This window comes from Hemicordylus capensis, chromosome 5, assembly GCF_027244095.1.
Source record: "Hemicordylus capensis ecotype Gifberg chromosome 5, rHemCap1.1.pri, whole genome shotgun sequence".
NCBI classification, from domain to species: domain Eukaryota; kingdom Metazoa; phylum Chordata; class Lepidosauria; order Squamata; family Cordylidae; genus Hemicordylus; species Hemicordylus capensis.
In genome coordinates, this window is record NC_069661.1 from 234,970,174 (window position 1) to 234,984,982 (window position 14,809).

Genomic DNA, 14,809 nt, shown 5'->3' on the forward strand with positions numbered 1-14,809 from the left:
GTTCTAAATCTTGCCTAATATATGGGGGAATTCTGTGGTTTTTGGCTAGTATTGGTTGGGGGGGAAAGCCCCATCAAAATATTTTCCGTCTGAAAATAAAACAAACATGTGCTCTCCAGAGAAACAGTAGAGAAGAGGGTCAAAGTGGCTATGAACATCCTTTAGAAGAAGGTACATGGGTTTTGGGGGGGAGTGGTTATGTCCCCTACAGCCTGGCTGCATCTTGACTTGGTGTGGGTAGTATGCAGAAATTTGCCCTGTTAGGGTCCAACTAGACCTTGCTTTAAGCATGTGCTTGGGGCAGATGTGCTTATTTTTGTTCAGCAACTGCATATATACTGCTGTTCTGGGTTAGGCCCCTATGACTGCTAGTTTCCTGCCGGGTGTGTGTGTGTGTGTGGGGGGGGGAATCCAAAAATTTCCAGGGCAAATACCAGCTGCAGGGAGTGGGGACAGTTCCAGTCCAGATCCTGATAGGGCAGAGGGTTAAACTCTCCCTCCCCCATGCCATGGCCCTGATCTGTCTGTAAGCTTCTTAGGAGCAGGGACCTGTTTTATGTTGCTTATATAACTCTAGCCAGATAAAAAATAATGCATTGGTGCAAAATACAGTATATATATTTATTACAAAATTCCATGTTCTTCATGGTCTTTTGGAACAATATTATTTCTTCGTCCTTTTACCCAGATGAAGAGCACATAGCTTGAAATGCATTGGGATTGCTTCTTTTGTTCGGCTCTCCTGAACATGTCCTCATTACCATGAAAAAGAGGAATGTCCTTTGATGAAAGGCAATCTGTCCAGTATTTGCCCAGTCCCACATGCAAGCTACTGGGCAGACCTGCATACCTTCCAGCCAGCAGTCAGCTCCACCGTTTCCCAGAGACCAGGGCTACCAGTCCAGGAAAGAAAGCCAACGGGTGGAGCTGACCACTTTTGTGTCAGCAGCCGGGACTACTCCTGGCATGGGAGGCCAGGTCTACAACCGCACGCGCAGGTGACCCTGGGTAAACCTGGCCTCCATTGCTCTAGTCACCAGGTCTACTGTCACCACCTTGTCCATTTAAGTCAGTTGGTAGACCTAGCCTCCTTCCTTCCTTCCTTCCTTCCTTCCTTCCTTCCTTCCTTCCTTCCTTCCTTCCTAATTTAAAAAAAAGTGATGGGAGGGTGTCCTCATTTTTCAGATTGAAAATATGGTAGCCCTATTTCTGGTTCCTCTCTTGATCCACCTTTCCAATTTGCTTCATTTTGACCATGCTTATTGCTGCCTTACCACTCCACTTATTTAAGAAGCAGTTGATTATTTATTTATTTATTTATTTATTTATTGGATTTATAAACCGCCCTTCCAAAATGGCTCAGGGCTGTTTACAAATTAAAACAAACCACTAAAACAATAAAGAGCTAAAACAAATTAAAAACAACATAACAACAGTTAACAATTTAAAAACATTTTAAAACAACAATTAAACGATTACAGTGATTAAAAGCCAAATTTAACAAATTTAAGATTAGTCTGACTTGTGATATGGACAGTCTTGCTTATTAACGTTACGGTAGAGAAGGGATTTATAATGTATGAAAATGGAATCTGCTGAATAGGCAAATGGAAAGAAAACGTATATTTTTTCTTACTCATGATCTCATTCTGCCTTACAGGAGTGTGGATCAGCTTTATGTTGGGGAACATTTCCCTCCCACTGCCTCTCTGTCCTTTTTGCTGCTTAGTTTATTTCTTGGGACCTGTGCAATGCTGGTAAAGGAAACTGGAATCACCGTGTTTGGGGTCTGCTTGGTGTATGATGGCTTCTTGCTTTCACAAAATAGACTCCAATTGTAAGTAAAATTCAATTTCCGTACAAATTCCATTGTTTTGACTATTTCCATCTTTCAAATAATCCCAGAAAATGTCCTTGCTTGCTAGCATGTTTGCTAAGCTGCGTGCTCACATATGCTTGTGCTAGTCATTTGTGATGCCTTGATGGCCTAAAATGGTGTGTGTGTGTGTGTGTGTGAGAGAGAGAGAGAGAGAGAGAGAGAGAGTGTGTGTGTGGTGGGGTCGTCCGGTGCATGTCCCAGCATACTAGTCTACTGCCTGTCCATACCACAGGCAGTATTGTGTGTGGCATTAACATGTACAGCCTGCAGAGGCGAAGCTTGTGGGACCAGAAAAAAGAATATTGGCATATTGATGGTACTTGCTTTGTTGGCTTCTTTGATTCTGGTTTTGTGCATAACAGCTGAGCAGAACACCTAGGAAGTTTCTGCTAGGACACATCCTTCATTTTTAATACCCTCCACCTTGTGCACTTGAGTATAGCTGTATTGGAGTGCAGAGGATGAAGAGGGTTTCCTCTTCTTGTTTGCTCTGAAAAGTACCCTTCCCCCTCATATTTTGATTGTGGTCTTGAAAGTCACCTGAAAGTGAACTGCTGAACATAGTGTAAGAGTCACTGTAGTAGATGTTCCTGTGAGCCCTGTGTGGGTTCTGCAATGTCTTGGTCCACAGGATCATTTGCAAACCAGTTATTATCAATTGCATGGATAATCCATTAAGCCAGTGCACCCAATCCTAGAGAGGGTAGGAAAAGCAGCCCGCTCAGCTTCTGGAGCTGTTTACACTCTCAATTTTCAGTTATCTGTTAGCAAGCAGCTAGAGAGGAGGCAGTGTGTGTGAGGTGGGGAGTGATCATCGGTGAGACAGGAGCTGGGTAAGATACCACCGTCCTACCCAGCACTTGTACCTAGAACTTTAATGAGGTAGGAGGAAAAGCCATCCTACCCAGCTCCTGCCTCACACCATTATCCCTCCTCTCTCCTCCTTCCTAGATGTTTGCTAACAGACGATCAAAAATTGTGGTGTGCGCAGCTCCCAAAGCTGGGTAGGTACCCTCTTAGCAATCATGTAGCCTGTCTTATTGTGCGATTACACAATATGCTTGCATGATTTTATATCTAGGGAGGAAATCTCTTTAGGAAGCATCACATATACACAACACATAGGAATGAATGGGTCTTAGTTTATGATATCGGAAGACACTGACCACTTACAAGCACCGTCTAGAAGGCTGCAATTTTTCAGTGTTCACAAAATGATTGCTAAAGACCTGCTTATCTAAAGATAGTCTGTGTCTGGGCTTGTTCAGCACAAGCCTGCCTCTCTCTCTCCCTCTCTCTCTTTCTCTGCCTCTCTAAGATGGTTTCTTCACACTGATGGCTGCTAAATATTGTGTTTCATTGCTTCAGTAACATTATAGCACTGCTACATCTGGACAATAGAGCTTCCAGAAATGAGGCTGCATGGTCCAGGTGTGATGCATATTTATATCCCTACTAACTTGTTATTGAGCATGAGCGTAGCAGTTTATGATGCTCAGTATTTTATGTCTGTACATCCCCCCCCCCACCTCTTCCTAAAAGAGCAAGAGAGATGCTGGCTTACAATAACATTTACTCAGGCCAGGATTGAAAGGACTTGCAAATAGTTCCAGGTGAATGCTGAGCTTCTGTTTTCCAAAGGGCAGCCCTTAGCCCCTGTCCTCATGTCAGATAGCAAGTCATTTCTGAAAGTGAAGCAAGTTTCAAAAGCATCTTGTACTGTGATTTTTCTGTTCAAAGCCGGGACACTCATACATGTGCATTAAAGCCATGCTTCACCTGTGCTTTACGTCAGGAGTTTCCAACCCTGGGGTCTCCAAGGCAGATCAGAATACCAGATGTTGCTGGGCTACAACTCCCATCTTCCCCAGCTAAAGGCCACTGTGACTGGGTATGGAGGGTGTTGTGGTCCAGCAGTATCTAGGGACCCAAGATTGGGAACTTCCAGTTTAGGTGAAAATAGTTCTTGGAATCCTGGTTCTGAGTTTCCAATTCATCCCCCTTTTTGATGCTTGAGAGCCTGCAACATTATTATTTCTCCAAGAACAAAGTTCTTTGGAATTATTGTTTATATGAAAAATCCAACTATTCTGGTTTGGCTGGATGTCTTATACATTCTTAAATAACAGCAGCAAGAGAGCCAAAGATTCCACCAGTTTATTTTCTTCAGTTCCCAAATGCGAGAAAGAATGAAAAAGGCCATAGCTTGCCTTCTGAAGATTAAAATAGATTTAGCCAAATAGGTCTCATGAGGGAGGACATCAGGGTATGACCCTCTTTAGAAAGTGTATGTATACTTGAAGCCTTCCTGTGACTACTTCCTTAAGGGAGGAGAGCTGATATTGCAGGAATGAGCATGAATTGCCCCCTCTGCCAAGCAGGATCCACTTTGGTTCCCATTTGGAAAGGGTGAGCGCTGTAAGATATTCCCTATAAGAGATGGAGCCATAGCTTAGTGGTAGAACATCTGTTTGCATGCAGAAGGTCCCAGGTTCATTTTCTGGCATCTCCAGGTAGGGCTGGGAGAGACTCTTGTCTGAAACCTTAGAGAGCTGCTGCCAGTCTGTGATTTCATTCACACAATCGAAAACTGTGTTCTACCTGGGTTTGGGAACTGTGTGTACTCCCAATTTTTGATTGTGTGGAAGCAAGGTTAGAGGAAAACCTGGGTAGAAGTGATTGTGTGGAAGCAAGGTAGGAGAGAAAGCTACCCAGGTTTTCCTCTAACCTTGCTTCCACACAATCAAAAATTGGGAGTACACACAGTTCCCAAACCCAGGTAGAACACAGTTTTCGGTTGTGTGAATGACCTCAGTGTGTAGGCAGTACTAAGCTAGATGGACCAATGGTCTGACTTGGTCTAAGCCAGCTTCCTATGCTTTTTGGCTACCAAGAGAGAATTGCAGGAGTGCTCCTGCCTTAAATCGTATGGAAAGTAGCCTTTGGTGGTGTGGGTGGGTCCTTTTTTGCCTTGCCTCTCACACTGGTGATACATAGACTGAATACCAGTAGCTAACCTCATCTTTGTTGGCTGGTTCAGATCATAGTTTGCCTGACTGGCCTGCCTCTCATGATAAAGAAGTGTGTGTGCACATCTCCTCCCAGCTCACTGCTCCTTAACATGTTCATTAAAACTGCCCCTCTACGCACATCCCAAATACCACTTTTATCACAAGATTAAGGAGTGGCGTGGTGGGAGCAGGGAGACATGTGTGCTCATGGTGCATTCATACCTTTATTGTATGGGGTGGCCCAGTTGGCCAAAGTGGTGACTGACATTTCGTGCAGCAAAACATTGGCTTTCAGGACCTGCTGGGCTGCTGCGCAGTGTGAAAGGCAGCCCTGGCAATGTTGCGCCACACAGGGCAACACAGTTGTGCAACACAGTTGCGCAACACAGAGCAAGCAGGGTGACCGACCTGGGCCCTGCTGTTTTAACCCCCATCAGAATTAACTGGAAGAGGATCCCACACTGGCTGATTTGCCCCAGGCCCTGCATCCCTCCAGGGCTCGCTAAGGATAGCCCTGGCACAACAGGGCAGATCTGCAGCATGGCTTCCATGTTGTGAGCAGCCCCAGTGGGTCCCTAGTGCTGATATTCTCCAGCATGGAATATGAGCCACTGTCTGAACCTGTGTGGATAAAAATGAAATGAAAACCCATCTTCTGATATAAGCTTTTGAATTATCTTTTAATTAGAAAAAATGGAGGTGTGCATCAGAGGACTGCACGGCAGCCTACTGCTCCCTTGCACTCTCCGCTGCAGCTTCCGTCATCCAGCAGGGAGAACGGGAAGCACCGCATTGCTCACAAGGGAACGTGGAACTCCTGCCACCCTGCCTCCCCGGAAGAACAGCAACACAGCAGCCTTTCTGTCCTGAGCAAAACTGTGTGGGCTCTACTTAGGTACCGTATTCAAGCAATTATTCAGAACTTACTTAGCGTCCTTTTCTTCCTCTCGTAAATAGAGATCTCTCTATCATATTAGCCCTGTTCAGACATTACGTTGTACATGTAACATGCGTACAGATGTCTGTACACATGTAAATGTGTTCATGTAAATTACTGTATCTGTGTTCATTTTAAATGTGAACCTGGTTACAGGATTCTTCAAATGCAGGGTTCAGATAGGAAGTGTACTGCTGTACATGTATTTAATATCATGCATAATTAAGGGTTCCCAACCTGTGGTCCTCCAGATGTTTCTGAACTACAACTCTCATCATTTCCAGCCACAATAAATTGTAGCTGGGGATGATGGGAGTTATAGTTCAGCAACATCTGGAGTACCACAGGTTGGGAACCTTGGATATAAATGATTGTACGTGTGTATACTGTACATTATACATATGTTGAACATAATGTGTGAATGATAAGTTTATTGCTCCTTAATGTGTCAGTTTATTTGAGAAGGCCAGGAGCTGTTCTGTTATTGAAGCCCCAGGATGCAACCCATTGAGTGTTACTGCTATTCAGCTTGTTGTGTTGGGTTTACATGAGCTCCAGTGAAATTGGAGAGGTTGCACTGTAGTGCTTAGTGACTTGGGTCCTGTGTCAAGAGATGTCAAGTGCACTGTCACTGGCAAATCTGGTTTCCAGTTGAATGTGGCCATTTGGGTGGTGGTCAACACTAGGCAAATAAGACCCCCCTCCCCGATGCAGTCTTTGTGTGAGCAAATGTGCATCTGGTCTTCCCACCCAAATAGAGACTTTCAAGTGGAACAGAAACCAAAGCTGTGTGTCAGCCAACTATATACTTCACTCTGTAGATAGAGCAGCACTATGAAGGATTTATGTGTATTGCTTGTTAAAGTTCTCCCATCAGCTTTTAATTGAGTTTTAAATAAGTCTTATTAGCCATTATCCCCTTTTAATCCCTCCTTAATAGGGCACAGTGGTACTAATTGGATATGCTTGTTTCCTGATGTTATGTTTCTGTGTTGGACAATCTTTTTCTCGATGCATTTAACGATTAGGCAAGTGATTCTTGTGATTTTAGTTGTGGATCAGGATATTGTGTACAGGATCTGTACACAAAGAGGAGAGCTGGACTTGTGGTAGCAAGCATGACTTGTCCCCTTAGCTAAGCAGGGTCCACCCTGGTTGCATATGAATGGGAGACTTGATGTGTGAGCACTGTAAGATATTCCCCTTAGGGGATGGAGCCACTCTGGGAAGAGCAGAAGCTTCCAAGTTCCATCCCTGTCATCTCCAAAACAGGGCTGGGAGAATTCCTGCCTGTAACCTTGGAGAAGCCACTGCTAATCTGTGAAGACAATACTGAGCTAGCTAGACCAATGGTCTGACTCAGTATATGGCAGCTTCCTATGTTCCTATGATCTGGCTAATCATCAAAAAACATAGCCACCACCAGCATTAATTTTCCTAAATGGTTTGTGTTGCAAGTATACAAGGTAAAATATGGTTGCAACAGGATGATTCTTCTCATAGGAGTATTTTGATGTGAATAATGTTCAGACCATGGTGATGCAAACAACCCCATAGTTGCGTTCATTTAGTTTTGCAGCAATCTATTTCTGAATAGGCTGTTGGTACTTGCCAGAATATACAGATTCTTAACCTGGTGGGTTTTTAAAAAAAAATTCTTAATGCTTTTTAAAAACAAAACAAGGGCTTCTTAGAGGCATCTGGTGGGCCACTGTGTGAAACAGGATGCTGGACTAGAGGCCTTGGGCCTGATCCAGCATGGCTATTTTTATATAAGAGCCTCCTTCTCTAGTGAGCAAAATAAGAAAGCAGACACGCTGTCTACTAAGGAGAAATCCAGTCAAGCCCAGCTAGGCCCAGGCTGCACAACTTCTGCAACTTCTATTGGCCATAGTGCCTGGGAATAATGGGAGTTGTAGTCCAAACCCAACTGGCGGGCGAAAGTTGTGCAGTCCTGAGCTAGGCGGATCAGAATATCAAACAAGTTGTTCTGGTAAGAACTAATTGGCCTACTGTCTTTTCATATCTCTACAGCTGAACTAAATTTGGTCTAGATCGGTTAGGTAGTTCACAATTAGTTCACTTGAACCTCAAACATTCATATGTCCACCATCTTGAATTGGGGTGTATGGCACCATCAGAAACTATGCATTTTGAGGTGTCGCTGTGTTTCCCTACAACTAAATTTGGGCCTAATCAGTTAGGTGGTCCACAAGTTAACTCTCTTGCACTTCAAACATTTATGCATCTGCCATCTTGGATTGGAATGGATGACGTCATTACAAATAGCACCATTGAGATGTCCCTATATGCCTCTATAACTGTATCTGATTTGGTTCATAATGGTCCAGGCATTGCGAAGTTGATGGGGGTGCGGGGCCACACACACGGACATACACACACACACACACACGGATTTCTGGGTGATCTGATAAGCCTACTGGAAAGTAGGCTAAAAAGGAAATAATCCCATGTATTTGTCTGCATAGCAATTTACTGATATATCAATGTCCAGTATGATGTCTTCTGTACCATACGCGATTCTCTCTATCAAAATGGGAATTTGGGGAGGAGATGATGATGATGATGACCACCATCTGGTGTCTGCCTGGAGGAGTGCTGCCACCACTGGTTCCGTGCCCCCTCAAATGTTGCACCCCCAGCTCCTGAAAAACCTTCAAAATGCTCCCCTCCATTTTTGCTGCCACCAAATGGGGTATTGAAAAAAGGGAAATTCTGGCCCAGCCCAGCCTCACAATGCAGGTAGGAATGGGGAGTGCTGCATTTTAAAAATGTTTCTCCACATCTCAAATTGCCTTCATGTGAAATGCTAGCACTTTACGGACAAGCCCCAAATCCTGGGCTGTGCAGTGGAAGAGAGCACATAATTAGGCTGAGACTGGTGGCCATCCAGCAATTTTTGCACAGGGCTTCTTTAACTCAGTTAAGCACCTTTAGAAACACTTCACTTTACAAAAGTAAACGAAAATTATTTGCTACACTTCAGAAGACTGACAGCTTTATAGAGAACAACTCCCTAGTTAAGTGGTGTATGGAAGCATAGTTTCCTAATGAGAATTAAAGGGGAGAGCCAAGTAGTTTAACTACCATTTCGCTACTTTACAAATCTCTCCTTTTTACAACCTTTCCAGTTATCATTTTATAGTTTAAGTTCTGCACAGCACGGTGAGTGCACTTGATCTCCTCTTTGACATTTTAATTTAACGTGAAGCTAATAACTTGCTCTTACCTTTTCTGTCTTTCAAGAAGTTAACATATATTTATTTTTAAGACCGTTTTTATTCCGCCTTTCCCAAGCTTGAGATGTCACATAACATTTGTAGCTCTCCCCCAAAGCCCTACTCTTAGACAAAAGGGGCGGGGGTGGGAGAGGCAATGGTGGTGGAAGGTCTGATTGTGATGGTCCAGTTGGGGGAAAACATTGCCCACTAGTTTGAAACGGACTGATATCCAAAGCAACGGAGCACTTGTGGGAGGATATTGGGCTAGTGTAAAACTCTTGCACTAGCTAGTTGGACTAACTTGTGTCACCTAACTAACTAGTATGCTCCAGTCCAGTGCTGCATTACTGCAAGGTTGTAGCACACCTCATTTGTTTTAATGGGAACTCTTGTGTGAGTGCACTATAGTGCAGTTGTTGTTGTTGTTGTTGTTGTTATTAACAGTGCAGTTCCCCCTTTTTAGTGCAACTAAACTAATTTCTTGCACTATTGAAAATTTGCTCATTCCGCAAGCACGCTGTTGTTCTGGATGTCAGCCAGGGAGTTTGTGGTCTTATTAAGAACATAAGAGCTCTGCTGGTTCAGACTAAAGGTCTGCCTAACCCAGCATCTTGGTCACTGGCCAATTGGGTGCTTCCAGGGAGCCTGCAAGGAGGATATGAAGCCCTTCCCTGCTTGATGCCTGTTCAGCAACTGGTATTCAGAGGCATTCTGCCTCTGATGCTGGTAGTCCCATATAACCACCATCTCTCAAAGCCATCATAGCCTGTGTCTAATCCTCTAAAGCCATCTAAGCCAGCACATCATAAATGTGGATAATATTCTGAGTGTAAGCATACTTGATTTCCAGATAACTTGCTTAAGTATGCAAGTATCCTCTTGTAGTGTGTTTTGTTCATCTGCACACCACAATTACAGGTCTAGGATCTCCAGTGTGAGATCAGTGAATATGATGTGAGAAAGTACTCTGAAGAGGCAAGGCATTAACACCAGAGCCCCTGGTGGCGCAGTGGTAAAACTGCCGCCCTGTAACCAGAAGGTTACAAGTTCGATCCTGACCAGGGGCTCAAGGTTGACTCAGCCTTCCATCCTTCCGAGGTAGGTAAAATGAGTACCCAGAATGTTGGGGGCAATATGCTAAATCATTGTAAACCGCTTAGAGAGCTTCGGCTATAGAGCGGTATATAAATGTAAGTGCTATTGCTATTGCTATTGCTATTAATGATTTATAAATGTGTCTTAAGGCAACTTTGCTGATAGGTCCACAAAAATTAGTAGCCTGTAAAAAGGTGTACTAGCTCATCTGCCCATATGTACATGTGTCAGACATTTTTCTAATCTAAAAGCGGGGGGACAGTTTATGAAAACCTTCCCTATCTGATCACCTGGAGACATTTCCTGCTTACCATAGGTGACCAGGCAAATTATTGTTTAGAAACCTGCCCTAAAGAGATGTAGGATTATTTTTAGGGCTGCAACATTTAATTAATTAACTAGATGAATGAGTTTTTAAAAAAACCAACAACTAGTTAACTGAAAAGGTGCCCCGATTCATTGTAAATCAGAATTTTTTAAAAAATTAATACATCCATTTAGAAAAAGTGCAAATGGCAAGGACACTTGGAAGAGGTCCCTTTCTTTCTGGGAAGAATGCCTCTTCTAAGATGCTGCCTGCTACAGCAGGAGTGTGTCACCTAAAAACCAAGTATGATTTTGCTTTGGAAGGACTGTGATTACCCATATCCAAAATTTATCCAGATTACTTACTCAACAAAAAATTGTACGTTTCATCATCAAAGATTTCTTTAACCAGTGACGGCCCAAATTATGTGCCTTAATCAAGGTGGCATGCTATGTTCCTCTCTTAGAAATCATTTAACAAGCATTTTGTTGTTGTTAAGGGACTTTTGTGTCATTTAGGGCAGGAAATATTTCAACTTTTCCTAGATTTGATTTGATTTTGTTGGAATAATATTTTTCCCCTCTCCCCTAGCGGAAGAGGAATTTTTATCTTTCAAACTTACGGTTTTCTTTAACAATATTGGATCCTTTCCTTATGTCAAAGGGCAAATTTAGAGCAGGGAGTGGCTGTTGTGTTTCCACATAGCCAGTGGACTGCATCATAAGCCACATTGATCTATGAGGAGTGGCGTTTTATTAGCTCTGGCCAGAAAGTGAAATGCTGGAAGGCTATAAGGCATCTGTCTCTATTTTATCGTTATTTCGTGCATTTAAAATTCAACTGCTTTTGATGGATGTTATGTGTGTTTCTGAGGTCAACAGGATCAGATTGTTTACATTGGAGTTTTTGTCTCTGAGCCAACACACACACACAAAATGTTCGGATGCTCACTTCTCTGCCAGTTCTAGTACCAGCAAAGCAAAAGGAGAGAGGGAGAGAGCAGTAAAAAAGTTGGAGGAAGCAACCCAGCTGAGAGCCTTTTTGTAATTAATGTTTCAAGACTCGCCATTTCCTGTGTCAAATATTGCTGCTCATAACTTGTAGAGATAATGTAGCAAGAAGCCTCCCCCAGGGCACAGGGGAGCAGAGACGAATGCCTCTCTTGAGTATATTTGAAGCATGGCTTGATGGGTTGCCACAGAAATGTGGCATAGCAACCTCTCCGAGTTTTTTTTAAAAAGAGATTTGAGTTTCCCCAGGTGTACTTTATAGCTGACACAAATGCTCTCAGGGTGGGGTGGGTGGTCCGTAATACAGTGTTCACATATACCAACTAAAGCTTTGGTTTGATGAATGATGAGGGCCAGTTTTAATCAGTGAGGTTGTGTTAAGGTCATGCAATGTATGTTTTTTGTGGCGGGGGGGGGGAGTTGAGGCTATTTTAGTGCATGACTATGAAAGGAAATGAAAAGGAAGATATTAAAAATGATTATTCCCTTGACAATGGGTAGGTAGCCTTTGCTTATTAAATATATACAGTTATTCCACATTTCTTCCCATCTCTCCAAAAGGCATCTATATCGAGGTTTTTTTTCATGTGTATTTAAACATAATAGATTAACTGGTAAAAATAATTGAATGCTTAATTGTTTGAGAGTTGTAGGGCCATTTACATGTAAGCATTTAAGCATGTATTAAAGGTTTTTAATGAACAAGCAAATTGTGTTAAGGACTGGAGGTGCAAATTTGATCTTGGCACCTAAATAACTTGATATATTTTTATAATCCTGAATGTGCTGCTTGTTGTTGCTTGCCTGCCTGCCCATCATCTGGGATAAGGAATACAATTTTATTTTTATTTATTTTATTCAATGTATTTATATACTGCCCCAAATGCATGTGTCTAGGCAATTTTAATCATGTATAAAATGACCAGCCATCAAGAGCAACTTTCCTGCTCTTAATCTTACCTTTTCCCCCCTCAGAGTCTTTTTTATTCCCCTTTCTAGTCATTTCCTTTTATGTCTCTTGTTTTAATCTCTTTCCCTGGTGGCTTATTTCATATTCATATTACTATTCATGCTGCAAATTGTTTCCAAAGTGCTAGTCTCAAGACAGTTTCAAAACACACAAGTTAATTTTTAGATTTGATGCAGGAAGAAGTGACTCATGACTTCATAGAGAAGATATAGACCAGAAGTTAGCTAGCAGTGGACTGATTGGCAAGTATTCTAACACCATTACATAAGTCCCATGTGTAAATTCTGTTCAAAAAGTATATATTGGAACTATTATCAAAGAAAAATAAAGGAACTAAAAAATGCAGTGGATGAAAAATCTCCATCTTGAAGAAATGCATCAATATTTGGCGATTTTTCACTAAGAGGAAGAAAAAGGATGACTGAGAGGAGACATTTATAGGTGTCATGGGTGCTGTGAGAGAAAATGAATAAGTAAGTTGTTCACTGGAGACATAATCCATTCATAGTTAAGCTTTTGTAAGGACTTTTGAGGGAACTATGTGCACGCTTAATTCTTCCACTGAAATCAGTGGGACTTAGGTTGCTTATCTTAGGCAAGATTGTGATCTTCAGAGAGAGTACTGAAATCAATAAATGGCAGAGTTAAGGCACAAAAGGGCATGGTTCTTCATAAAAAATCAGTTTGTGGAATGCATTGCCACAGGATATAATGATTACCAACAGCATAAATGAAGTGTGAAATAATGAATACAGGAAGAATAGGCTTGTTAGTGGATACTGGCCATCATAATTCCAAGTGTGATCTTCAATATACCTCCTGAGATTTTGGGGACAGAGGATGTTGTTGACGTAGGGTGCTTGCCACTGAAAACTGCTTCCCTGTAATCAGGGTTCTATGTTGCTATAATGCCTGAATTTGACTTCCTCCATGCTTTGGCTAGACTGTATAGTAAGTATCCACATACTCTTCCTGGGAATTGGTGGCAGTGGAATGGCTCCAAACCACAATATCCATCTCATGATGCTGAATCCAGATATGGTGGTTTATTTTTGCACAATTTTATATTGCCCAATATATAGATCTCTGGGCAGTTTACACATTAAACCCCTGCTAACTTGGCAAAGAGGCAATTTTTTTAATGTGGTGATTCTCTTTATTTAGCAGGGGGAGAGTAACTGGCCCTATCCACCCCCAGCACAGTACTGCCAGTGACTGTTGCTGGTGTCTGTCTTACGTTTCTTTTTAGATTGTGAGCCCTTTGGGGACAGGGATCCATTTTGTTTTTCTTATTTTTTTGTTATTTCTCTGTGTGAACCACCCTGAGCCATTTTTGAAAGGGTGGTATAGAAATCGAATGAATGAATAAATAAATAAATAAAAACACACAGACAACAATTGAAACAATTTAAAAATAACTGAGTAAAGCCTGATATGAGTAAAGCCAGAACCACAATGTTCAGTCCACATGGTATCCTGAATCTAGAGGTTGTCGCAGCCACATTGGAATGGCTTAGTGCAAAAATATTTGCCTTCTAAGTCTACCAGCTGTATATTGGAGACAGAAGTCATATGCATAAAGAAGTTTGCAAATCTTCCAGGAGGCACAGCTCAGGTGCAGCAGACAAACCCCATTGTGTTCATTGGGACCTCCTCACAGGTAAATTTGAAAAGGATAGTTTCATTATGGCAAAAGACCAGTCCAGCTTTGATTTCCATCAAATGATTTCCATCACTTCACATGATCAGAAATTGGGTAGGATAAGCATCCTGCTCAAGCTTGCGAGCTCTGTGCACTCCCGTCTTGTGATTGTGTGCAAGTGAAATACAAGGTAGGAGATGCAAGCAGTGATAGTCTGCTAAGTGTCAGCTGGGTAGGAGGACTTTTTCTCCTACCATTTAAAAAGCTGGGTACAGCTGATGGGTAGGATGGAGCCCTCCTACCCAGCTGACACATAGCAGATTATCACTGCTAACACCTCCTACCTTATTTTTAACTCATGCACAATCACAAAACAGAAATATGCACAGCTCCGGAACTCAGGTAGGACACTTGTCCTACCGAGTTTCTGATCGTGTGAACTAGCCTATTTTCTCAAATTTCTTTACTGTGTGAATGACACAGGGATTACCTGTGGCACTGTGGACATCCCCTCTAACTGTAATAATATTATTTGGAATATTTTTATCCTGCTTTTCAAAACTCACCAAGACGTTTACATGCAAAAGGGACGAGAAAATAGTTCTCTGTCCCAAAGGGATACAAAATCTGAATTAAACAAAAAGAAGATGCCATCAACAGCATTGGGAATAGTTGCTATTTCTCTGTGAAATATAAAAGAACCACCATGTAAAAGG

General features: G+C 42.3%; 1 protein-coding gene across 3 annotated transcripts in view; it reads left to right on the forward strand.

Annotated features, from left to right (window-relative positions):
• TMTC1 (transmembrane O-mannosyltransferase targeting cadherins 1) overlaps positions 1–14,809 on the forward strand; it is a 232,675-nt gene that overhangs the window by 27,075 nt on the left and 190,791 nt on the right. For 2 of the 3 annotated variants that reach the window (XM_053252491.1, XM_053252493.1), the window contains exons 4-5: positions 1,661–1,837; positions 5,579–5,785. In XM_053252491.1, the coding sequence (XP_053108466.1) occupies positions 1,661–1,837; positions 5,579–5,785 (384 nt within the window). The remainder of the gene's footprint in view (positions 1–1,660; positions 1,838–5,578; positions 5,786–14,809) is intronic. The other variant, XM_053252492.1, reaches the window with a different exon arrangement.